This window comes from Castor canadensis, chromosome 8, assembly GCF_047511655.1.
Source record: "Castor canadensis chromosome 8, mCasCan1.hap1v2, whole genome shotgun sequence".
Taxonomy (NCBI): Eukaryota; Metazoa; Chordata; class Mammalia; order Rodentia; family Castoridae; genus Castor; species Castor canadensis.
Window position 1 is genome coordinate 41758176 of NC_133393.1, and position 25934 is coordinate 41784109.

At 41.6% G+C, this 25934-nt stretch overlaps 1 protein-coding gene across 7 annotated transcripts in view; it reads right to left on the bottom strand.

Moving 5' to 3' along the window:
• Nucleotides 1–25934, bottom strand: part of Phactr1 (phosphatase and actin regulator 1) — a 535805-nt gene that overhangs the window by 53415 nt on the left and 456456 nt on the right. For all 7 annotated transcript variants that reach the window (XM_074082893.1, XM_074082891.1, XM_074082892.1 and 4 more), the window contains one exon: nt 20752–21073. In XM_074082893.1, coding sequence (XP_073938994.1) covers nt 20752–21073 — 322 coding nt within the window. The remainder of the gene's footprint in view (nt 1–20751; nt 21074–25934) is intronic.

Sequence of the window (25934 nt, forward strand, 5' to 3'; positions counted from 1 at the left end):
CCAGTGTGCTTGGAAAGGGGAAAGCTTGTGGCAGTGGCTTGCGCCCAGGAGAACTCTGAGTAAGCAAAGCCTGCAGGGTCAGGTGAGTGTTAAGCTCACCCCTGAGATCTGCATAAATAACGCCTCCAGCAACAGCAGGCTGACAGCAGCGGGCAGGCAAGCCACAGCCACAGATAGCCATTCACAGACCTGTCTCCAGACTCTTTTTTATCTCTCTCCCTACCTTTGATGAGACAACAACCGAACTACACCTGCATGCTGAAAAACTTACTGAAACTGTATTGCATTTGAAATTGGGACACTTGGTGGGCTTTTTTTTTTTGTGCAGCTTTGTTCTACTTTATGTCTCCCCTTTGATGAGACAACTACAGAACAATATCTGAGGCACCATCTCCAGAATTGCAGGCTGAGGGATGGACACCAAAATATTTAAGACTGAAATTTCATTGCATTTGAACTTGGAGGTTTTTATTTTTTATTTTCTTTTATTTTATATATAGATATATTCTTTCATTTACTTATTTTTTAATTTTTATTCTTATCTTTACTCTTTTTATTTTTTATTTTCAATCCTCTCTCTGTCTCTCTAATGACTTTTCAGCTTACGGTTGATTAGTACACTGTCTCACCCTGTTTATATCTCTGAAACTTTTTTTGTTTGTTTCTTTGTTTTGTTTTTTTTTCTACTTGATTATTTGTTTTTCTCTTTTCCTTTAACCTCTTTTCTTTCCATCCCCTCTCACCCTTCCATTCTAAATATCACTAGTGCTATTATTACAAGTCAGAAAATACTTAATTGCACACAGTACAGAGACAATAACAACACCAAGGGCAATGACGGGAAGACAGAAAAAACAGAGAAACCAGTTTCCCCACAGCAAAAAATTATTACAGGAACCAGAGGGAAATGAAGAAAACAGATACTCAGATCCAGACTCCAACAAAATGAAGATAAACTATGCCAAAGGACCCAACGAAGCCCACAAGAATAATTTAAAAGAAGACATACTACAAGTACTCAATGAGAATTTTATAGAGATGGTACTGGATATGGTCAACCAAAATGTACAGGAGACATTAAAGAAATTCCAAGACAACAAAAATAGAGAACGTGAAAAAGCAAAAGAAGAAATAAAGGAAGCACTGTATAAACACCAAAGTGAAACAGAGAACATGATTAATAAACAGATAAATGAACTCAGGACAAAAACAGACAACATTAAAGAGGAAACCAGCCAGGATATGGAAAACCTCAGAAAAAAAGAACGAAACAGAATTGCAAAACAAAACGGAAGGCCAATCCAGCAGAATAGAACAAACAGAAGACAGAATCTCAGAACTTGAAGATGAAATGGAATTAAAGGAAAAACTGAAGAACTATTAGGTAAACAACTCACGACCTGTGAAAAGAAAATGCAAGAACTCACTGACTCCATCAAAAGACCAAACCTGAGAATCATAGCATTGAAGGAGAAGAGGTGCAAGCAAAGGGAATGCATAATATATTCAACAAAATAATAACAGAAAACTTCCCAAATATAGAGAAATCTATTCCCACAGATACAAGAGGCCTCCAGAACACCAAACAGACCAGATCAAAATAGATCTACCCCACGGCATATCATCATTAAAACAACAAGTTCAGAAACCAGGGAAAGAATATTAAAGGCTGTAAGAGAGAAACAACAAGTAACATACAAAGGTAAACCCATCAAAATCACAGCAGACTTCTCAACAGAAACATTAAAAGCAAGAAGAATGTGGGGTGAAATCTTCCGGGCAATGAATGAAAATAACTTCAACCCCAGGATACTCTACCCAGCAAAACTATCACTCAAAATAGATGGAGCAATAAAAGTCTTCCATGATAAGCAGAAACTAAAACAATATGTGACCACACAGCCACCACTACAAAAGATTCTTCAAGGGATTCTGCACACAGAAAGTGAAACCCAACATAACCATGAAAGGGCAGGCAGCACCAAACTACAGGAATAGAAAAAGCAAGAAAGTAGAGAGTAACCTCAACTTAGGTACACACAATCAAACCTTCAAACAACTAAGACAACTAAATGACAGGAATCACCACATACCTATCAGTACTAACACTTAATGTTAACGGACTTAATTCACCCATCAAAAGGCACCACTTGACGAAATGGAATAAAAAGGAAGATCCAACAATTTGTTGCTTACAAGAGACCCATCTCACTGACAGAAATAAGCATAGGCTTAGGATGAAAGGCTGGAAGAAGATTTACCAAGCCAATGGCCCCCGAAAACAGGCAAGAGTAGCAATACTTATCTTTGACAAAGTAGACTTCAAACCTACATTGATCAAATGAGATAAAGAAGGACATCCATAAAGGGGAAATAGACCAAAAGAAAATAACAATTATCAACCTATATGCACCCAGGGTCAATGCACCCAATTTCATCAAACATACCCTGAAAGACCTAAAAGCATATATTAACGCCAACACAGTGGTTGTGGGAGACTTTAACACCACATTATCATTAATAGATAGATCATCCAAATAAAAAATTAATAAAGAAATCCAAGATCTAAAATATACAATAGATCAAATGGACCTACTTGATGTCTACAGAAAATTTCATCCAACTTCTACACAATATACATTCTTCTCAGCAGCCCATGGAACCTTCTCCAAAATAGATCATATCTTAGGACACAAAGCAAGCCTCAGAAAATATAAGAAAACAGAAATTATACCATGCATACTATCTGATCACAATGCAATAAAACTATAACTCAACAACAAAAGTAAAGATAAAAAACTTGCAAACAGCTGGAAACTAAATAACTCATTACTTAATGAACAATGGGTCATTGATGAAATAAAAGAGGAAATTAAAAAGTTCCTGAAAGTCAATGAAAATGAAAACACAACCTACCGGAACCTTTGGGACACAGCAAAGGCAGTCCTGAGAGGAAGGTTTATAGCCATGAGTGCATATATTAAAAAGTCTGAATGATCCCAAATCAATGACCTAATAATACATCTGAAACTCCTAGGAAAACAAGAACAAGCAAATCCTAAAACAAATAGAAGGAGAGAAATAATAAAAATAAGAGCTGAAATCAATGAAATAGAAACCAAAAAAACCATACAAAGAATTAATGAAACAAAAAGTTGGTTCTTTGAAAAAATAAACAAGATTGACAGACTCCTGCCAAACCTGACTAAAATGAGGAGAGAAAAAGCCCAAATTAGTAGAATCAGGAATACAAAAGGAGAGATAACAACAAACACCATGGAAGTCCAGGAAATCATCAGAGACTACTTTGAGAACCTATATTCAAATAAATTTGAAAATCTTAAAGAAATGGACAGATTTCTAGATACATATGATCATCCAAAAGTGAATCAAGAGGAAATTACTCACCTGAATAGACCTATAACACAAAATGAAATTGAAGCAGCAATCAAGAGTCTCCCCAAAAAGAAAAGTCCAGGACCTGATGGATTCTCTGCTGAATTCTATCAGACCTTTAAAGAAGAACTGATACCAACCCTCCTTAAACTGTTCCACGAAATAGAAAGGGAAGGAAAACTGCCAAACACATTTTATGAAGCCAGTATTACACTTATCCCAAAACCAGGCAAAGACACCTCCAAAAAGGAGAACTATAGGCCAATCTCCTTAATGAACATTGACGCAAAAAACCTGAACAAAATAATGGCAAACCAAATTCAGCAACACATCAAAAAGATTATTCACCACGACCAAGTAGGCTTCATCCCAGGAATGCAGGGGTGGTTCAACATACGAAAATCAATAAACGTAATAAACCACATTAACAGAAGCAAAGACAAAAACCACTTGATCATCTCAATAGAGGCAGAAAAAGCCTTCGATAAGATCCAACACCATTTCATGATAAAAGCTCTTAGAAAACTAGGAATAGAAGGAAAGTACCTCAACATTATAAAAGCTATATATGACAAACCTACAGCCAGCATTATACTTAACAGAGAAAAACTGAAACCATTCCCTCTAAAATCAGGAACCAGACAAGGATGCCCACTATCCCCACTCCTATTCAACATAGTACTGGAATTCCTAGCCAGAGCCATTAGGCAAGAAGAAGGAATAAAAGGAATACAAATAGGTAAAGAAACTGTCAAAATATCCCTATTTGCAGACGACATGATCCTATACCTTAAAGACCCAAAAAACTCTACTCAGAAGCTTCTAGATATCATCAACAGCTACAGCAAGGTAGCAGGATATAAAACCAACATACAAAAATCATTAGCATTTCTATACACTAACAATGAGCAAACTGAAAAAGAATGTATGAAAACAATTCCATTTACAATAGCCTCAAAAAAAATCAAATACCTAGGTGTAAACCTAACAAAAGATGTGAAAGACCTCTACAAGGAAAACTATAAACTTCTGAAGAAAGAGATTGAGGAAGACTATACAAGTGGAGAGATTTCCCATGCTCATGGATTGGTAGAATCAACATAGTAAAAATGTCTATACTCCCAAAAGTAATCTACATGTTTAATGCAATTCCCATCAAAATTCCAATGACATTCATTAAAGAGATTGAAAAATCTACCGTTAAATTTATATGGAAACACAAGAGGCCACGAATAGCCAAGGCAATACTCAGTCAAAAGAACAATGCTGGAGGTATCACAATACCTGACTTCAAACTATATTACAAAGCAATAACAATAAAAACAGCATGGTACTGGCACAAAAACAGACATGAAGACCAGTGGAACAGAATAGAGGACCCAGATATGAAGCCACACAACTATAACCAACTTGTCTTTCACAAAGGAGCTAAAAATATACGATGGAGAAATAGCAGCCTCTTCAACAAAAACTGCTGGGAAAACTGGTTAGCAGTCTGCAAAAAACTGAAACTAGATCCATGTATATCACCCTATACCAAGATTAACTCAAAATGGATCAAGGTTCTTAATATCAGACCCCAAACTCTAAAGTTGATACAGGAAAGAGTAGGAAATACTCTGGAGTTAGTAGGTATAGGTAAGAACTTTCTCAATGGAACCCAGCAGCACAGCAACTAAGAGATAGCATAGATAAATGGGACTCCATAAAACTAAAAAGCTTCTGTTCATCAAAAGAAATGGTCTCTAAACTGAAGAGAACACCCACAGAGTGGGAGAAAATATTTGCCAGCTACACATCAGACAAAGGACTGATAACCAGAATATATAGGGAACTTAAAAAACTAAATTCTCCTAAAACTAATGAACCAATAAAGAAATGGTCAAGTGAACTAAACAGAACTTTCTCAAAAGAAGAAATTCTAATGGCCAAAAAACACATGAAAAAATGCTCACCATCTCTAGCAGTAAAGGAAATGCGAATTAAAACCACACTAAGATTCCATCTCACCCCTGTTAGAATAGCCATCATTAGGAACACCAACAACAACAGGTGTTGGAGAGGATGCGGGGAAAAAGGAACCCTCTTACACTGCTGGTGGGAATGTAAACTGGTACAATCACTCTGGAAAAATATTTGGAGGCTTCTTAAAAAGCTAGACATGGATCTACCATTTGATCCAGTAATACCACTCTTGGGGATATACCCAAAAGACTGTGACACAGGTTACTCCAGATGCACCTGCACATCCATGTTTATTGCGGCACTATTCACAATAGCCAAGTTATGGAAACAGCCAAGATGCCCCACTACTGATGAATGGATCAAGAAAATGTGGTATCTATACACAATGGAATTTTATGCAGCCATGAAGAAGAATGAAATGTTATCACTCACTGGTAAATGGATGGAAGTGGAGAACATCATTCTGAGTGAGGTTAGCCTGGCCCAAAAGACCAAAAATCGTATATTCTCCCTCATATGTGGACATTAGATCAAGGGCAAACACAACAATGGGATTGGACTTTGAGCACATGATAAAAGTGAGAGCACACAAGGGAGGGGTGAGGATCGGTAGGAAACCTAAAAAATTAGCTAGCCTTTGTTGCCCTTAATGCAGAGAAACTAAAGCAGATACCTTAAAAACAACTGAGGCCAATAGCATAAGGGGACCAGGAACTAGGAAAAGGTTAGATCAAAAAGAATTAACCTAGAATTAACACAGGCACAGGAAATTAATGTGAGTCAATGCCCTGTATAGCTATCCTTATCTCAACCAGCAAAACCCCTTGTTCCTTCCTATTATTGCTTATACTCTCTCTTCAACAAAATTAGAGATTAGGGCAAAATAGTTTCTGCTGGGCATCGAGGGGGTGGGAGGTAGAGGGAGGGGCCGGAGTGGGTGGTAAGGGAGGGGTTGGGGGCAGTGGGGAGAAATGACCCAAGCATTGTATGCACATATGAATAATAAAACAATAAAAATTTAAAAAAAGACATGAATGTGGAGATATTAACAAATAGTTGGGGTCATACACCAGTGGGTCCCCTTTCAAGAGAGTGTCATGGTCTTCATTTTATCTCCATCATATGATAACAGGCAGAGCGGAAGGAAAGAATTTTGATACTTCCATTCCTCCCATAAGGAATTGCTTGTGATTGGACACCTCTGAATCTCTTGTAGGGAATCAAGGTCAGGCTGTGAGATTAAAAATCATTGTGTCTTTTAAATCCTTAATCTTACTTGAAAATACTTGAGAACCATTTTGCCATCATTTCTAAAGAAAAACGTGTAGTAAAATGATACTGCTTTCTGGCATCTGATTCTGAATGCACTGATTGTAAAAATGAAAAAAAAAAACATTTATCTCCCTAAAGGACTGAGAAAATTTATTATCTACAAATATGACACTGAAGATGAAATTAAACTTCAATAGGAACAGCTTTTGTAACTTCGTCTGCATGAATTATGAAGAGTTTTCAGAAGGAAGAGAGAACAATCAACCGTTTTTCTCTTGGGGACCAAAAATGTGTGAGAAATTATGCTACAAATTGTAGCGCCTGAGGCTGAAAAATGACAGAAATAACCATTGAGGCCCAAGAAAACAGTTCATTGCTTCATTTTAGGAAAGCAGGCGCATTGTGTGGTTTATCGTGGCCTGGGATTAGCCTTCTGAGATAGAAGTGCAACATTAGGGCTTTTGTTTTTTCCTTGGATTTCAGTCAGCAAGAAACTATGCTGTTCTATTTATAGATGAGGGTACTGAGCCTTCCCCAGAAGAGAGTGTATTTTGAGTTCCTTTTTCCAGAAGTGGTAGTGATTTTAAATTAACTCATCTCTATCTAATCCTTTCTCTGTCCTTCCAGGAACCAACGACCCACATTTCTGAAATACTGTCTGGGACTGAGATGTGAAGACTAATGCTGTAAGATACAGAGTTGGACTAACAGCTGACCCTATCACTATTCCCAGTTTCTGAGGGGAAATCAAACAGGGGGAGCTCTTGTACTTGACTTTGTCTATAGACATCTCTGAATGTCCCAGAAGGGTAGGACATGGAGTGAGAGCTGTGGTTGGGCTCCAGCTGGCTCACTCATCAGCTGTACCTCTTGGTCTTTGTTCTTCCTAAGTTAAGTGGAGAAACCTGCTTGCCTGCCTCACCACCTGCTGCAAGATCACGAGGAAATGCAGTAGCTGCTGTCTTAACCAGGGGTGCACCTGAACCCCAGCAATCTGTCATTAATGAATCATTGTTATGTTCATTAATGACCCATTGTTGCATAGGTATTATTCACTAATGAATAGATTTATCTTTTAATGGATAGATATTCTGCATGAATTTATCAAAATACTCCATATATATATATATATATATATACATATATATACGTATATACATATATATACGGTTTTGTTTTCTGAGACAAGGTCTGGTTATGTAGCCCAGGCTGGTCTCCAACTCACAGTCCTCCTGCCTCAGCCTCCTGAGTGCTGGGATTACAGGTGTACACCACTATGCTTGGTTGTTTTTATATTTTTTACCTGTGAAAGGCCTGATCCAGAAAAGGTATGCAGTAAGAATTGTTGATGAGACTGGGTGCAGTGGCTCATGCATGTAATCCAGCTTTTGGAAATCAGAGATCAAGAGATTTGCAGTTCAAAGCTGGCTGGGGCAAGAAGTTGATAAGACTCCACCTTAACAGGTAAGCCAGGTATTGTGGTGCACTGTGGTCCCAGTTATGCAGGAGATGTAAGTAATAGGATCTCTGTCCAAGGCCAGCCCCCAGCAAAAATGTATGACCGTATCTAAAAAATAACCTAAAGCAAAAAGGGGCAGGGGCCTGGCTCAACTGGTAGAGCACCTGCCTAGCAAGTGTGAGGCTCTGAGTTCAAATTTCAGTACTGTCAAAAAAAATCAAAAAGGAATTTTTAGTGATTTTTTCAGTGACTAAGTGCTATGATTTGATATGTCCCCCCCCCCACAAAATGCATGTGCTAGAAAGTTAACCCCCAATGAAACAGTTGAGAAGTGGGACTTTTAGGGGGTGGTTAGGTCATGAGGGCCCTGCCCTCGTAAATGGATTAATGCCATTCTCAGGAGTGGGTCTGTTATGAAGACAAGTTTGGTCCCATCTCTGATCTCTCCCTGTCTTAAGTTCCATCATGGGAGGACATGCAAGAAGTCTGTGGTCAGACACTGGTGCCTTGATCCTAGCCTTCTAGCCCTCCGAACTGAGAGAGAGTACTTGTCTGTGGTTTAAGCCGACTGTTCTGTGGGAGTTTGTTACAGCACACGGAGCAAATTAATGCAATGCCATCTCTCTGACTGCTGTGCTGGGGATGGCCTGAGGGGGCAGAGACCAGGCAGGAGGTCAAAGCAGAGCAGGTAAGGAGGATGGAGGCATGGGCTGGGGGCAGCAGAAGCAGGACGAGTGGCTGATGCAGAAGTCTTCTCACTGTAGATCAGATAGAATTTGCTGATGGTCAGACATATGGGGTACAAGAACAAGAAGGGTATCAAGGGTGACACTAGGCTTTAATCAAGAAGGGGGAATTTTTCTTAAAGTGAAGTCACTTGAGAATCTTCCTGAAATTCCCTCAGAGCCAGCAAGGATCCATGCCCACTTTACTTTGCCAGCAGGAGAGGACAGCCCCGAGAATTGACAGGTGAATTAACATCTGATTCAAATTTCAAGTCTGAGTTCCAGGATGGATGCCAACTAGATCACAGAGCATTCTGTACATATTAAAACTAAAACCCTGCATAATACTGGAAATGAGAAAACATCACTTTCCAAAAAGAGATGAGTCGCTAGTGGAGAAAAGTGAGGAGGCTCTAATTTGAAGAAACCGGCAAAGAACAACAAAATCTCCAACGAGCTTGGATTTGCAATGTGCTGTTTAGGGGCACCAAAGACAGATTTCATCTGCTTACTGCTTAATGCCCCCTGCCATTTATTTGGGCATTTATGATGTGCCACGAAATGACCCACTGATGGGATTGATGACATCATTTCATCCTCATGAATAACAATGAGGTGGGTGCTATAATCATCATCCTTGCTGGACAGATGAGGAAGGGAAGGCCATAGGAGCTTATATGGCATGCTTTGGGTCACTGTGCTGATGAGTGGGTATCTGAGATTTAAAGCTTGGTTTTAAAGTCTGGGACCCACACACTTGGTCATGAGGTTAGACTAATACAGACCCTTTTTGTAGCTTTGGAAAAATACAAACCCTTCAAGTTTCCTCCAACTGGTCTCCAGTTACCTCATCCTGTTTCCCTCCTCACAAGCTGTAAATAACTACATGGTATTTTAAGTTAATCTATTTTGGGTGATACTAGGGTTTAGCCTCAGGGCTTCATGCTTGGTAGGCAGTTGCTCTACCACTTGAGCCATGCCTCCAGCCCTTTGGTCTTAGCTTATTTTTCAGAAAGGGTCCCGGTTTTTTTGGTTTTTTTTTTTTGCCTGGGATGGCCTCAGACCATGATGCTCCTATCTATGCCTTCTCTGTAGCTGGCATTACAGACACATACTACCATGCCTGCCTTGTTTGTTGAGACGGGATTTCCCTAACTTTTTGATGAGGTTAGTAGGGAACCACAATCCTTTCAATCTCTCCCTCTTGAGTAGCTGGGATTACAGATGTGAACCACTGCACCCAGGTTATGTGGCATTTTTTTAGTGCTGTCAAAGGGGTTCAGGTGGGTAATGATTAAAAACTTCTTCATACAGATCAACACAGACTTAGCATAATCTCAGAGTAACATGTTCAAGATGGCAAGAGGTCTAGAGAAGCCCTTAGGTAAGTAAAGGACATGCTAGCTAAAAGGAAGATTAGAAATAAGACTAGGGAGGTATAAGTTGTAGTGGGAAAAGTCTTTTAGCTTAACCTAAGAAAGAATGTCTTAGCAATCAGGCCTTCTCATGGAGCAGGCTCCTTGGGAGAGGTTCCCATTCAAGCAGAGACTAGAGGACAAATGGTCAGGAAATCTCTCATGAACAGGGGGTGGCTGCCTAAATGGTCTTCAAGATCCCATTTAGTGATAAGATGACTCACAGGTCATGTTAAGGGGAGGATACTAGGGGAGGGGGAGTGTAAATCAAGAGGATAAAGGAAGGTGAAAATGGCTGGTGTATGTGCTCCACATGTATGAATATGGAACACTGAAATTTGTTGAAGTTATTTTAAGAAGGAGGAAGGGGAAAAAGGAGAACAATGGAGGGGATGAACCAAACCAGGGTACAGTATATGTACATATGAAAAATGTTGAGAGATCCAAGATGGCGACTGGAACACAGCCACAGACCTTCTGACCTCTGTGATCCAGGGACTTTGACAAGAAGCTGGAGACTTGCTTGAATGAGATAAAACACCAGGGAGAGCTGAAACATCAGCGCTCTGAACCCCTAGCTCCCGGGAGGCCTCTCCACCCCACCATATACTAAAAGAATAGCAGGTGCTGCACACCAAGCCCCACCCCATAGGCCCGTGGAGCTGCTGCGCCATACACCATGGGATCTCCAATCCTCCTGCCCTGCTCTTTTACCCCACCAGGGCTGTGCTACCCCAAACTCCCACCCCTCAGACCCGCAGGATCTCCATGGGAGGAGCCCTTAAGGCCCAGCATCCACAGACATTTCCGATCTCCACCAGGCCACACACAGCCCTGCACAGCCCTGCATAGCCCTGCAGGAGCTCCACTTCACTGGGCCACGCTCCCCAGCCCCGCACGATCTCTGCTCTGCTGGCCACACCCCCAAAGCCTGCACAGTACTGCACAATATTCACTGCAAGGCTGTGCTCCTAAGGCCTGCCAAGCCAGGGAACCACACACACACACACCATCTCTGTTCTGCTCGACTGCACCCCTCCTAGCCTGTCAAGCCAGGGATCCATAGACATGCAGGATCTCCACTCTGTGGGCCTGTGCCCTTCAGGCACACTAAGCCTATGCTCCAAAGGCCTCGACCCGAAGGCCCATGGGACCCCACCCACCATCCACTTGCCACAGGAAGGCTCCAAACCTACCTAAGAGACACACACAGACAGGTCTGGATGCTAAAGAACTAGCATCAGAACAACTAAGACTGCAATTCTACTGCTCCAGAACTGGTGATTTTTTTTTTAAATTTTAAATTTTTATTTTTTTCCCTTCTTTAAGAGATTTGTTGCCTCATCTACTGTTTGATCATCCACCATCTCTATCATTTTTTTCTCTTTTCCTCTCTACTGTATTCCTTTTATCTTTCCATCTTTCTCTCTTTTTTATCCTTCTCTCTCGGTTTTGTTAGTATTAATATTGCTACCGAGCTAATACTAAATTACACATAGTTCAGGGATAGAAATGTTACCTAGTGGAAATATGGGAAGAAGAAAAAGGGAAGGAAACTATCCCCCACCAAAAAATAAAGTACTGCAGGATTTAGAGCAAAATGAAGAAACTAGACCCAGACTCCAACAAAACAAAGATAAACTATACCAAGGAACCCAATGAAACCCATCAGAACATTCTGAAAGAAGAAATCCTACAAGTAATTAATGAGAATTTCATAGAGATGGTACTAGACATGGTCAACCAAAATGTACAGGAGGCACTCAAGAAATTACAAGAGGATAAAAATAAAGAATATGAGATAACACAAAAACAAATGAATGAAACCACAGAAACCCTAAATAAATGCCAAACTGAAACTGAGACCACCACAAACAGAGAGATATATGAATTAAGGTCAATAATTGATAATATTAAAGAGGAAGTAACCCAAGATATAGAAAACCTCAGAAAAAAGAATGAAACAGAAATACAGAACAAAATGGAAGGCCATTCCAGCAGAATAGAACAAACAGAAGACAGAATCTCAGAACTTGAAGATGAAATGGCAATTAAAGGAAAAAACTGAAGAATTTTTAGTTAAACAACTCAAGACCTGTGAAAAGAAAATGCAAGAACTCACTGACTCCATCAAAAGACCAAACCTGAAAATCATGGGCACTGAAGAAGGAGAAGAGGTGCAAGCAAAGGGAATGCATAATTATTCAACAAAATAATAACATAAAATTTCCCAAATCTAGAGAAAACTATGCCCATTCGGTACAGGAAGCCTCCAGAACACCGAACAGACCTGACCAAACTAGAACTACCCCACGACATACTATTATTAAAACAACAAGTACAGAGACTAGAGAAAGACTATTGAAGGCTGTAAGAGAGAAAAAACAAATAACATACAAAGGTAAACCCATCAAAATCACAGCAGATTTCTCAACAGAAACAGTAAAAGCAAGAAGAGCATGGAGTGAGGTCTTCCAAGCACTGAATGAAAATAACTTCAATCCAAGGATACTCTACCCAGCAAAACTATCATTCAAAATAGATGGAACAGGAAAAGTCTTCCATGATAAGCAGAAACTAAAACAATATATGACCACAAAGCCACCACTACAAAAGATTCTCCAAGGAATTCTGCACACAGAAAATGAAAACAAACAAAACCATGAAAGGGCAGGCAGTACCAAACCACAGGAGAAGAAAAGGCAAGAAAGTAAAGAGTAACATTGATTCAGCTGCACACAATCAAACTCTTAATCAACAAAGATAACTACATGACAGGGATCACCACGTACTTATCAATACTAACACTGAATGTTAATGAACTAAATTCACCCATCAAAAGACACCAATTGCCAAACTGGATTAAAAGGGAAGATCCAACAATCTGCTGCCTACAGGAGACCCACCTCACAGACAGAAATAAGCACTGGCTGAGAGTGAAAGGCTGGAAGAAGATTTACCAAGCCAACTTCCCCCAAAACAGGCAGGGGTAGCAATACTTAATCTCGGACAAAGTAGAATTCAAACCTACTTTGATCAAACGAGATAAAGAAGGACACTCCATACTAATAAAAGGGGAAATACACCAAAAGGAAATAACAATTATCAACCTATATGCACCCAACATCAATGTACCCAATTTCATCAATCATACTCTGAAGAGCCTAAAAGCATATATAGACCCCAACACAGTGGTAGTGGGAGACTTTAATACCCCCCTATCACCAATAGATAGGTCATCCAAACAAAAAAATCAATAAAGAAATCCAAGATCTAAATCACACCATAGATCAAATGGACCTAGCTGATGTCTACAGAATATTTCATCCAAGTTCTGCACAATACACATTCTTCTCAGCAGCCCATGGAACCTTTTCCAAAATTGATCATATCTTAGGGCACAAAGCAAGCCTCAGCAAATATAAGAAAACAGAAATAATCCCATGCATTCTATCTGATCACACTGCATTAAAACTAGAACTCAACAACAAAAACAGCAGTAAAAAACACACAAACAATTGGAAGATGAACAACACATTACTCAATGATGAATGGGTCACTAATGAAATAAAAGAGGAAATTAAAAGGTTCTTGGAAGTTAATGAAAATGAAAACACGACCTACTGGAACCTACGGGACACAGCAAATGCAGTCCTGAAAGTTTATAGCCATGAGTGCATATATCAAAAGGACAGAAATATCTCAAATCAATGACCTAACACTGCAGCTGAAACTTCTAGAAAAACAAGAACAAACAAACCCCAAAACAAGCAGAAGGAAAGAAATAATTAAGATAAGGGCTGAAATCTATGAAATAGAAACAAAAAAAAACCATACAAAGAATCAATGAAACAAAAAGCTGGTTCTTTGAAAAAATAAATAAGATTGACAGACCCCTGGCAAACCTAACTAAAATGAGGAGAGAAAAAACCCAAATCAGTAAAATCAGAAATTCAAAAGGAGAGATAACAAACACCACGGAAATCCAAGAAATCATCTGAGATTACTCTGAGAGCCTATGCTCTAATAAATTTGAAAATCTCGAAGAAATGGACAGATTTCTAGAAACTTACAACCACCCAAAACTGAACCAAGATGATATTAATCACCTGAATAGATCTATAACACAAAAAGAAATTGAAGCTGCCATCAAGAGCCTCCCAAAAAAGAAAAGTCCAGTACCTGACAAATTCACTGCTGAATTCTATCAGACATTTAAAGAAGAACTGATACCAACCCTCCTTAAACTGTTCCATGAAATAGAATGGGAAGGAACACTGCCTAACTTATTTTTTGAAGCCAATATTACTCTCATCCCCAAACCAGACAAAGATACCTCCAAAAAAGGAGAACTACAGGCCATTTTCCTTAATGAACATCGACACAAAAATCCTCAATACAATAATGGCAAATCCAACAACACATCAGAAAGATCATTCACCACAACCAAGTTGGCTTCATCCCAGGGATGCAGGGGTGGTTCAACATACACAAATCTATAAATGTAATACAGCACATCAATAGAGGCAAAGACAAAAACCACTTGATCATCTCAATAGATGCAGAAAAAGCCTTTGATAAGATCCAACACCACTTCATGATAAAAGCTCTAAGAAAACTAGGAATAAAAGGAATGTACCTCAACATTGTAAAGGCTGTATATGACAAACCTACAGCCAACATCATACATAATGGTGAAAAACTGAAACCATTCTCCCTAAAATCAGGAATGAGACAAGGATGCCCACTATCCCCACTCCTATTCAACACAGTACTGGAATTTCTAGCCAGAGCAATTAGGCAAGAAGAAGAAATAAAAGGAATACAAATAGGTAAAGAAGCTGTCAAAATATCCTTATTTGCAGACAATATGATCCTATACCTTAAAGACCCAAAAAACACTACCCAAAAACTCTTAGACACCATAACAGTTACAGTAAGGTGGCAGGATACAAAATCAACCTACAAAAATCATTAGCTTTTCTATACACCAACAATGAACAAACTGAGAAGGAACACATGGAAACAATTCTATTCACAATATCCTCAAAAAAAAAATCAAATACCTAGGAGTAAATTTAACAAAGGATGTGAATGACAAACTCCTGAAGAAAGAGACTGAGGAAGACTACAGAAGATGGAAAGACCTCTGTGCTCATGGATCAGTAAAATCAACATAGTAAAAGTGGCTATACTACCGAAAGCAATCTACATGTTTAATGCAATTCCCATCAAAATCCCAATGACTTTCATCACAGAGATTGAAAAATCTACCCTAAAGTTCATTTGGAAACACAAGAGATCACGAACAGCCAAGGCAATACTCAGTCAAAAGAACAATGCAGGAGGTATCACAATACCCAACTTCAAACTATATTACAAAGCAATAGCAATAAAAACAGCATGGTACTGGCACAAAAACAGACATGAAGACCAGTGGAACAGAACAGAGGACCCAGATATGAACCCACACAACTACACTTACCTCATTTTTGACAAAGGTGCCAAAAATATATGACGGAGAAAAGACAGCCTCTTCAACAAAAACTGCTGGGAAAACTGGTTAGCAGTATGCAAAAAACTGAAACTAGATCCATGTATATCAACTCAAAATGGATCAAGGATCTTAATATCAGACCCCAAACTCTAAAGCTGATACAGGAAAGAGTAGGAAATACTCTGAACTTAATAGGTATAAGTAAGAACTTTCTCAATGGAACCCCAGCAGCCCAGCAACTAAGAGAAAGGATGAATAAATGGGACTTCATAAAATTAAAAAGCTTCTGCACAACAAAAGAAATGGTCTCTAAACTGAAAAGACCACCCACAGAGTGGGAGAAAATATTTGCCAGCTACACATCAGACAAGGGACGGATAACCAGAATATACAGGGAACTTAAGAGAAACTAAACTCTCCTAAAATCAATGAACCAATTAAGAAATGGGCAACCAAACTAAACAGAACTTTTTCAAAAGAAGAAATTCAAATGGCCAAAAAAACACATGAAAAAATGCTCACCATCTCTAGCAATAAAGGAAATGCAAATTAAAACCACACTAAGATTCCACCTCACCCCTGTTAGAATAGCCATCATCCAAAACACCACCAACAGCAAGTGCTGGCGAGGATGTGGGGAAAAAGGAACACTTATACACTTCTGGTGGGAATGCAAGCTGGTGCAACCACTCTGGAAAAAAATTTGGAGGCTTCTTAAAAATCTGAACATAGATCTGCCATATGATCCAGCAATCCCACTCCTGGGGATATACACAAAGGAATGTGACACAGGTTACTCCAGAGGCACCTGCACACCCATGTTTATTGCAGCGCTATTCACAATAGCCAAGTTATGGAAACAACCAAGATGCCCCACTACTGATAAATGGATTAAGAAAATGTGGTATTTGTACACAATGGAATTTTATGCAGCCATGAGGAAGAATGAAATGTTATCATTTGCTGGTAAATGGATGGAATTGGAGAACATCATTCTGAGTGAGGTTAGCCAGGCACAGAAGACCAAAAATCCTATGTTCTCCCTCATATGCAGACTTTAGATCTAGGGCAAATGCAGCAATGTGGTTGGGCTTGGATCACAAGAAAAGGGGAGAGCACATATGGGAGATATAGGAATAGGTAGAAAACCCAAAATGTGAAAGCGTTTGATGTCCCCACTCCAGAGGAACTAATACAGAAACCTTAAAACAACAGAGGTTATCATGAGCAGGGGACCAGGAACCAGGGTAAAGATCAGTTAGAGTTGAATCAACATGGGTCGTAACTCATGGGCACATGAGAGCAATCTTTCTGTATAGCTCTCCTTAATTCAACTAGCAAAAATGCTTTGTCTTCCTTATTATGCTTATGTCTTTTCTTCAACAAAATCAGTCACAAGGGCAGAACGGGACCTGCCTGAAACTGAGGGGGGGGGGAAGGGGGGAAGGGGGAAAGGGTGGGGAAGGGGGGAAGGGTGGAGAAATGACCCAAACAATGTATGCACATGTGAATAAATGAACAACAACACACAAAAAAAGTCACAACAAAGCCCCCTGTGTAACTATTATAAACTAATAAAAATGTTTGAAAACAAACAAACAAATATATGGTCCAGAGTCTAGTGATAATGCTGTTCAACTTGTCATTCAATTTTCACTTTACCTACAATGTTGTAGTCAGGTTCAGAGTACAGGTCTGGACTGAGGCTCTGCAAGTGACATCTATGAGCTCTCCAGGGACAGTGACAGCACAAACATGAGGAGGCCCAACCTTTGCAGGCAGAGAGCCTGCAAAGTGTTCAATAATCTTTTTTTCCTTCCTGCAGTGTTTTGGGGTCACTGGAAGGAGAAATGATTCTTTTGGAATGAAACTCAGTTAGATCAAGAATGAAGTCATGTTGACAGGCCACAGGAAGAATTTTTAGGTACTGGGTAGCATCACCTGAGACAGTGACAGTTCCTTCCCTTTATGGGAAAGTGGCCTGTGACCCTGTACTGCTTGCAGATCCTCCCAAGACTCCTGGGAGTCTTTGCAATCTTTATGCATTTGGGAAGAGTCTTTGCTTTTCAGCACAGGGGCAAGCTTGTCAAGGTGACCCGTTGCATGAATTCCCTATGTCCTGGCTGGCTGAGTAGGAGAACCCTGTGCTTTGACTTGGGTAGGCAGAAAGAAGGAAGGAGAATCTACAAGTGGCACTAGGTATGGAGACAGCCTTGGCTCAGCTGCCAACACCATGCTGAACCCTCTCTCCTATATCCCAATACCTCCCTCCCAGAGTGTTCTCTTGGGTTCATTCTAATAAAAAGCTCAGTGTCGTACAGGCCCAGCAGACTCACCCACCGGCCTAAACACCACGAAATACTCCACAAATGGCATGCTTTAAGTGGAAACACATTAGCAAGATCCTTCTACTATGCTGTCACGAGCATCTTTTTCAGATGACTAAAGCTCAGGAGCGACATAAAAACCCCTGGGTGTAGAGTAGTCACAGGGCATGGAGACATGTTGACTGAATTGTCTTGAGCAAGCAGCTGTGTTACAGTAGAGAGTTACAGACTCAAGGTAGACAAATCAGCCTTGAAGGTTCTGCCCCTCAACTTACTACTGACAGAAGCACCTTCCAAATGTCTACTTGGAAACAACTTATTGTGTATCTTTTAATTTTCAATCCATCATAAATTGATGCTTTTTTTCCCTCAGTTTCTTTTTTCCTCCATTTTTTTCCCTTGGCAGTATTGGGGTTTGAACTCAGGGCCTCATGCTTGCCAGGCAGGCACTCTACTGCTTGAGCCATGGTCCCAGGCCATCCCCATTTTTATGACAATTTCAAATAGGTTTACATTGTACATTGGTTAGATAGCCAAAACCATCACCCTCCATGCCCCAACTCCTTCCCCACTCCACTTAAAGCAACTGCAAGAGGCTGCACCGTTCTATTTTGTTTATGTATGTGAAGCCCATCAACCATATCCTTCATCTACGTCTCCTCCATTCACCTTCCCCCCCCACTAGTACCCTCCCACCGTACCTATTTTACAGTCCTGTCTTTCATTATTATTTCCAAAGTCAGTGTTCAAAGGCGTTTCTTGACGTGTCCCAGCTGTGAGTGTACTTTACTTTGGTCATTTCAACCCCTTCCGTTACCTTCCCAAAACACAGTAAGAATGTTCAAAAAATGAACCCCTTTTAATCACAAGATTCAACAGGCATAAAATTACTCAAATCGCTAATAAAAGTATCTAAAAGTGTGTTCTTAACATCTGCACTTGTGTGTGCAGATGGGTGACAAGCAGGTTGTGGACCACCCTTTGGGTAGCTGACGTTGGGGGACTTACCTACACCCTCTAGTTTCTCTACGTACTCAGTTTCACTATGTGGTTGAATATTATATAAGATGATGGTGACGATGACAACAATGATAGTGTGGATGAGTAAAAGATTAAAAGGTGTCACCGAAACTTTAAGTTCCTATTGTTCTCATTAATAATAACAGTAGTTGAAAGCAATGGGCAAATTAAATTTCATTTTTTTTGTTTTGATGACAAGAAAGGAATCAAGTCAGATTTTCTAGAGGCAACAAGTTCCCTTGGAGTTAGTTCTTTCCCAAACTCACAGTACTGGACTGGAAGACAAGAAACCACAAGTCAGAACTCCCACCTGTGTGCATCCTGACCTTGCTCTCTGCTTTGGCGATTCACTGGACCTTCAAAACTGCAGTTTTCCCATCCGTAGGCCACAGTGGCTAGCAGTCACTACCCTGGGCCATGTACTCTCCCCAGATGGAAACACTTTCACCTTGTCATTCGGCAAACTCAGTGAAGCAATGAGCCTTGGAGCCATGTTGGAAAATCCCAGGCAACTCTGGGCCCAAGGCAGCAGGTGGTGGTGGTGGCATTGGAACGATACATGCGAATGCACACGTGTGCATAGGTGCACACATGTACATAGGTGCACACGTACACACGTGAGATTCAGAACTAGTATGAGATGAGGGCTTTCTCTTGTGGTGGGGACTTAGAGCCTCAGCAGCAGGCCTATCAGTGGGGGGTCCTCTTTGCAGGTCTCCTAGAAATGCTTCTGGAGACAGTTTCTGGTGTACCAGTGGTTTACAAATATTTGAGGCTCACATGCATGTAATCTGACTTTAGTAGTCTGCTTCTTCCATCAGCAAGAACAGGGCATGCCTCTGTTTCCCTCTGCCAGCCTGCCAGTGCTCACCTTTCCTATTTCACATTTAAATTGTCTTTTTAATATCATAGAAATAATCTTCACTGAATTAAAAAGTAGGCAGCAGAGAAACACATGAAATAGGTGTGGTGGTTCATTCCTATAATCCTACCTACTGGGGAGGTGGGGGTTGGAAGGACTTGCAGTTTAAGGCCAGCCTGGGCAAACAATTAGCAAAACCCCATCTCAACCAATAAAAAACTGAGCATAGTGGCATATGCCTGCATCTCAACTAGATGGGAATCATAAACAGGAAGATTGCAGTCCAGGCTGGCCAGAACATAAACAAGACCCTATCAGAAAAATACCTAAAGAAAAAAGGGCTGGAGATATGGCTCAAGGGGCAGTGTTTCTGATTAGCAAGCACAAGGCCCCGAGTTCAAATTCCAGTACTACCAAAAATGTATATTCTTCCTATTTCCCTGACCCAGGGGTAACCTCAATTAACAATTACACTATTAATTACATTATGACAATATATGTATCTATATATATCTATATTTTCACAAAAGGTTAATGTTTAGAAAAACATTAGAAAAACATTTAGTACTGGTGTATGTATGGTACTATTTCATTTTGATGAATGTGATTACTGTCTATTTTGACAACTGGCAGTGTAATTTTTTTCTTCCATACATACCTGATGTTCGGTTTTGAGTCTGATTTTACTTTCAAGCTTTTTTTGTTTTTCTCCAGAGGGGAGGAGCTCTTGTTCACACTCCCCAGGCATGATCTAAATCCCCAATGTGCCCCTCAGCCAGTCCTTCCTCCTTGCTCTCTCCCCAGCCCCATTACCTTTCCAGCCTCTGCATAGTCATGGCCAGGGTCTTGTTCAGCTCGTCTATCATCCTGCAGCCCGAGGGGTGCATGGGGAGGGTGCCGGTGGAGGAGGGGAGGTGCTGGCCGTGGCTGCCATACTGCAGCTGGTGCTGGATCTGGGATGGCAGGACTGTGTGGTGGTGCTGAGCCACACCTTGCTGGCTGCTCTTCTGGGCTGCATAGGATGCCAGGGAGAGCTCTGGCCCTCCTACAGGCATACAGATCATGACTTTCTTTGGAGGTAGCGGAGGCGACAGTTTCACTGGCAGACAAGGCAATTTCACAGGGGCGCCAGGATCTGAGGCAGAAGGAAGGCAAGAGGCAGATGTGAGTTGGCGGCATCAGAAGGAGGTCAGAACCCCACACGTGCCCACCTTGGGACCACGGCCACGGCGGGCCCCCATGATACTGCATATTAACCGAAGACCCAGCATGGCTGGCCAGCATTCAGTCACCTCCTGCGCAAGGTACACAGAGGAGCCAGGTCTGCAGGAGACTGGGTGTTAGTGGCATGGTTTGAGGTATGTCACACTGAGGTTCCTGAGCAGCCCTGACAGAAAGGCAGCAGAGGGGCATGCAGTGGAAACAAATGGGCCATGAAAAAAACCTTTGCTAGGATCTGTCATGATGTCTACAAATTTGCCACTGTTAAATACATCCTATTAGCTGACACTTTGCAACAGAAGCCGATGATAGGTTCAAGTCCACTGACAGCACATCCCTCAACAACCTTAACTCTCTCATCTGTCACCTGGAGAAGATCAGCCCACCTTGGGAGTTGCTTTGTGAGCATTTGTGGTCACACAGATGGGGGGGTGAGGTGTGTGTTGCTGGGCTGGTGGATTCACTCGCTGCCATTGAGGTGGGCTGTTCAAACTGTATGGAGGTGCCTTAGGGCACTCTGGGAGTATATATATATCAGATCTATCTTATATATACAGATGGAAGGTCATTTTATACAATATTTCAACAGCCGTGTGCATGGAACAAGCTTGTGCACCGTGAGTCATTAGAAAGTACCAACATAATGACACATGTTGGTACTTAAAAAAACTGGACTTTGGAGCAGAACCAAACCCTTGGTTCCATGGCAGTGTCACTGAAGCTCCCAAAGATGGTCCACATTTAGGGAGGTTAGGATCAGAACATGCCCCCATGGCATTATAGGGAAGGGAGACCTTGTAGTCATCTCTACCCCATGTTTCTGGAAATCATCTGGCCTTGGAGACAGGTGTGGTTGAGCCCCCAGATGGTGGGCTTGTCTGGGAGCACAGCCCAGAGGGCACAGCAAGGGAGGAGTGGAGCACCCTGTGTTGAGGAGCGCTATATTCTGACTCTTGATCTCTGAAGTCTTTTGTGTGCAGCCTTCTTTCTACTTAACTGCACATCCCTGCCAAATTGAAACTCCCAGAGCACATATATGATCAAGTTGTTCCGTGGTTTAAAACCCATCTGAGGTCTCCCACTGGCCCCCTGCTGTTCGGTCCGCTCTTCAGGCCCATACTTCATGAAGTCTGTTTTGGTTCCCCCAGCTGGAAATAATGCTTCTTTAGGTACCCAGGAAGTCCCGAGCAACTTTTCCCATGGCATGTACCACTTTTCTCCTGTGAATTTTACTAGTTTGGAATCCCACAATCTGAGTCTCCACCCTTAGCTAAGCCTGCCAGGTGTCCTTTGCACTCACTCACATTCTCCATGAGAGCATCTGTACTCTTCTCTGGCCTTCTCCAGCCTCCTGCCCTCAGCAGGTTACCTCCCCTGTCCACTGAGAAACTGGAGTTGAGTGCTCAAGGCGCACCTCTTCCAGGTGGGATTCAACCACGTATGTTCATCACAACCCACACATCTCAGTCCTAACTGCTGAGGTCCCCAATTGCCTGACACCTCATACCCAAAGTCTTTGTGTGTTATTTTTCCTCTGTTTAGAACAGCCTTCCTCTGTTTTTCCTCGGCCAATTCCTACTTTTCTCTTTCAGATTTAGCCTGTGAAGAATCATCACTAAAAACCTTCCATGATCATCTGATTGTTCTTCCCCTCTCTACCTAGGATGTGTGCTTCTTTAACAATGGCAGTAATGATGATGACAGTCACAACAGCCAAAATTAGACAGATTGAATGTCCCCTGATATGCTTGGCACCAGAATTGTTTCCAATTTTTCTGGATTTTGGAATACCTAAATATACATAATGAGATATTTTGAGGACGAGACCCAAGTCTTGACAGGAAATTTACTTATGTTTCAAATACACCTTATATACAGAGCCTGCAGGCAATTACACACAATATTTTAATATAACTTTGTACATGAAATGAAGTGTGTACACACCGTGCCATCAGAAAGTATCCCTTGTGGTGTCATGCTGGCACTCAAAAAGTTTTGGATTTTGAAGCATTTTAGACTTTGAATTTTCAGATTAGGGGTATTTAACCTGTATCATGCTTACTATGTGCTAGCTACTGGTCTAAGTGTTTTTCATGTGCTAATGAGTGTAATCCTTTAACAAGCCTTTGAGGACACCACCCTGCCCTTCCTGGTTATGTAACTGTCTCCTTACCTAGGGAACAGTGACCATGTGTAACTTGTCACATGGTACCCTCAGGAACCTGTTAGGTGTCCACATCACGTGACAAAAGATGCAAACCATGTTTACAGATTGAGCTGAATCTCTCATCTGTTGGGTGAATGTACCTTCCCCAAAATGAATCCTCTAGGAAGAAGACATGGGCATAAAATGGAACATCCAGCTGTGACAGACGAACACTAAACTGCTGGTCCATGGCTAAGATACAGAAAAAGCTAACAAAAGCTAACATCAGAGGGTCTGATAAGATTGCTCTCCTAACACCCAAATGCAAAGCTGTCATTGCCACAGCCTCCCGCAACCTCATCCCCAGAGACCATCCTTTTCTCTGCGGTCACCTGTGGATACAGCACAAGGTGACCCCACACAGGTACATAGCAGGCAGTGTGACCTCATCCGCAGTGCTGAGTGAGATGCAGAAACTCGTGTCAGCTCCCATTATCCAAAGGTCCTCCCATGGCTCCTGGAAGCTTTAGTGCAAGCTGGGCAAACATGATACATCTGGAAGTGTTAGGGGTTCCCCCAGGGACCCTCAGCCCATCAGCCCATAAGTCTTCATCTGGGGTTCTGGTTCTCTAAGAGAGATAGGTGCTTATCCACGTAAGCAGAAGGTAGAACCAGGAAGGCATTGTACGAATCCTTGACCTAGTGAGTGGTATCACTGAGTTCTATATCTTGCTAAGCCACAGCCTCCCAAACACACCCCACTACAGAGTTTCTTGTCACTACTTCCACAGCAAAGCAAGGTGCCACCAGAGAAAAGTGGCCAAGCAGGCCCCAGAAATTCCACCAAAAAAGGCAGAAAAGAAACCACCAGGTGGACCAGTTAGTGGAGGTGGTCCCTCCTGCTGTTCCAGGAAAGATGCAGGGGCACAGGAAAACCCACTCCTCTCCTTTCCCACCTGCATCTCCTCTCTGGTTGTTGGGCTACATGTGGCTATCAAATAAGGGCAGAGGATGACAGGGAATCATTTATTTTTATTTTATTTTATTTTATTATTCCTATGTGCATACAAGGCTTGGGTCATTTCTCCCCCCTGCCCCCAACCCCTCCCTTACCACCCACTCCGCCCCCTCCCTCTCCCCCCTACTCCCTCAATACCCAGCAGAAACTATTTTGCCCTTATTTCTAATTTTGTTGTAGAGAGAGTATAAGCAATAATAGAAAGGAACAAGGGTTTTTGCTGGTTGAGATAAGGATAGCTATACAGGGAGTTGACTCACATTAATTTCCTGTGCGTGGGTGTTACCTTCTAGGTAAATTCTTTTTGATCTACCCTTTTCTCTAGTTCCTGGTCCCCTTTTCCTATTGGCTTCAGTTGCTTTTAACGTATCTGCTTTAGTTTCTCTGCGTTAAGGGCAACAAATGCTAGCTAATTTTTTTAGGTGTCTTACCTATCCTCACCCGACAGGGAATCATTTAAAACCATATTTTTTTGGCCCAGTGGATTTGCTAAAAAGAAGAAGCAGGCTAAAAACAAGTAGAATTGTCTGCTTTCTGTAAATTTGCTATAAAGTCCCTACCTTTCTCCAACCTTCAGCTTCCCTGATGAATGCCTGGGAAGCTCAGATCTTTGTGAACAGGGAAATGCATATTTTATATTTTTACGACAACTCAATATCAAGTCATTCCCCATAATGGATCTGGAGGCAGCTGGATCTGAACCAGCTGTACACTATCCGTCATTCTGAATCTTTGTCCATCCCTTTATCTTTCTGTCCTTCTCAAACTTCTCAAACTTTCTGTCCTTCTCAAACTTCTGTGTTCTCTTGGCCCTTCAACCACTAAATCAGCCTGGGACTTTATCTCTTGTTATGTGGATACAGGTCCCAGTCCCCCACTCCAACCTCACCTAACATCTCCCTAAAGCATCCATTGGCCATGCTTTGGGTTCCTCATGGTTCCAGTCCATGCTGCAGTTGTGATGTCAGTTATAGGTCTACCAAACATCTCCTTCTCACCCTCGGCCATCCCTGTTTCCATACTGGGTTTCCCAGCAATCAGGCTCATCTCCTCTGTTTGCTGCATGCACTTCCTGTTCCTGCCCCAGGATCAAAACTGCATTCGCCCTTCAGTGCCCAACTGAAGACCCAGTTTCCCCATGCAGCCAGCCTGTCCTCCCCGAAACTCCTATCACTCTTGATGGTTGGCAGTACCACTGAGTTCCCATCTGTTTTGTGATGGTTACTGCTGGCCCCTTTTGTGTTAGTCCTGTCTTCCCAACTAACTCCTGGATGCCTCTTCCTAGTCATCCATCAGCATTTCCTGCAGGGTGTCCAGCGTAAGGCTGAGATTTGTGGCTGAGTGGTGAAGTTGTGATCTCACAGCGGCGGGGGGGGGGGGGGGGCAGGTGTTAGAATTACATTGATGCTGGCCCCTCCCCACAGGGGTTCCCCACTGCATTGTTTTTTAAAGCCAGGGTTGCAAACCACCCTTGTGTTTTTCTCTGCAGTATATCTTAGGGCAGAGTCTTTGGACACACATGACAGTGATGATGCTTAAAGTTAGTGTTGCTGATCTTCACTTCTGCCTGACCTATGAAGCAGAATATCAGGACCAGGTGTGTGGACTTAA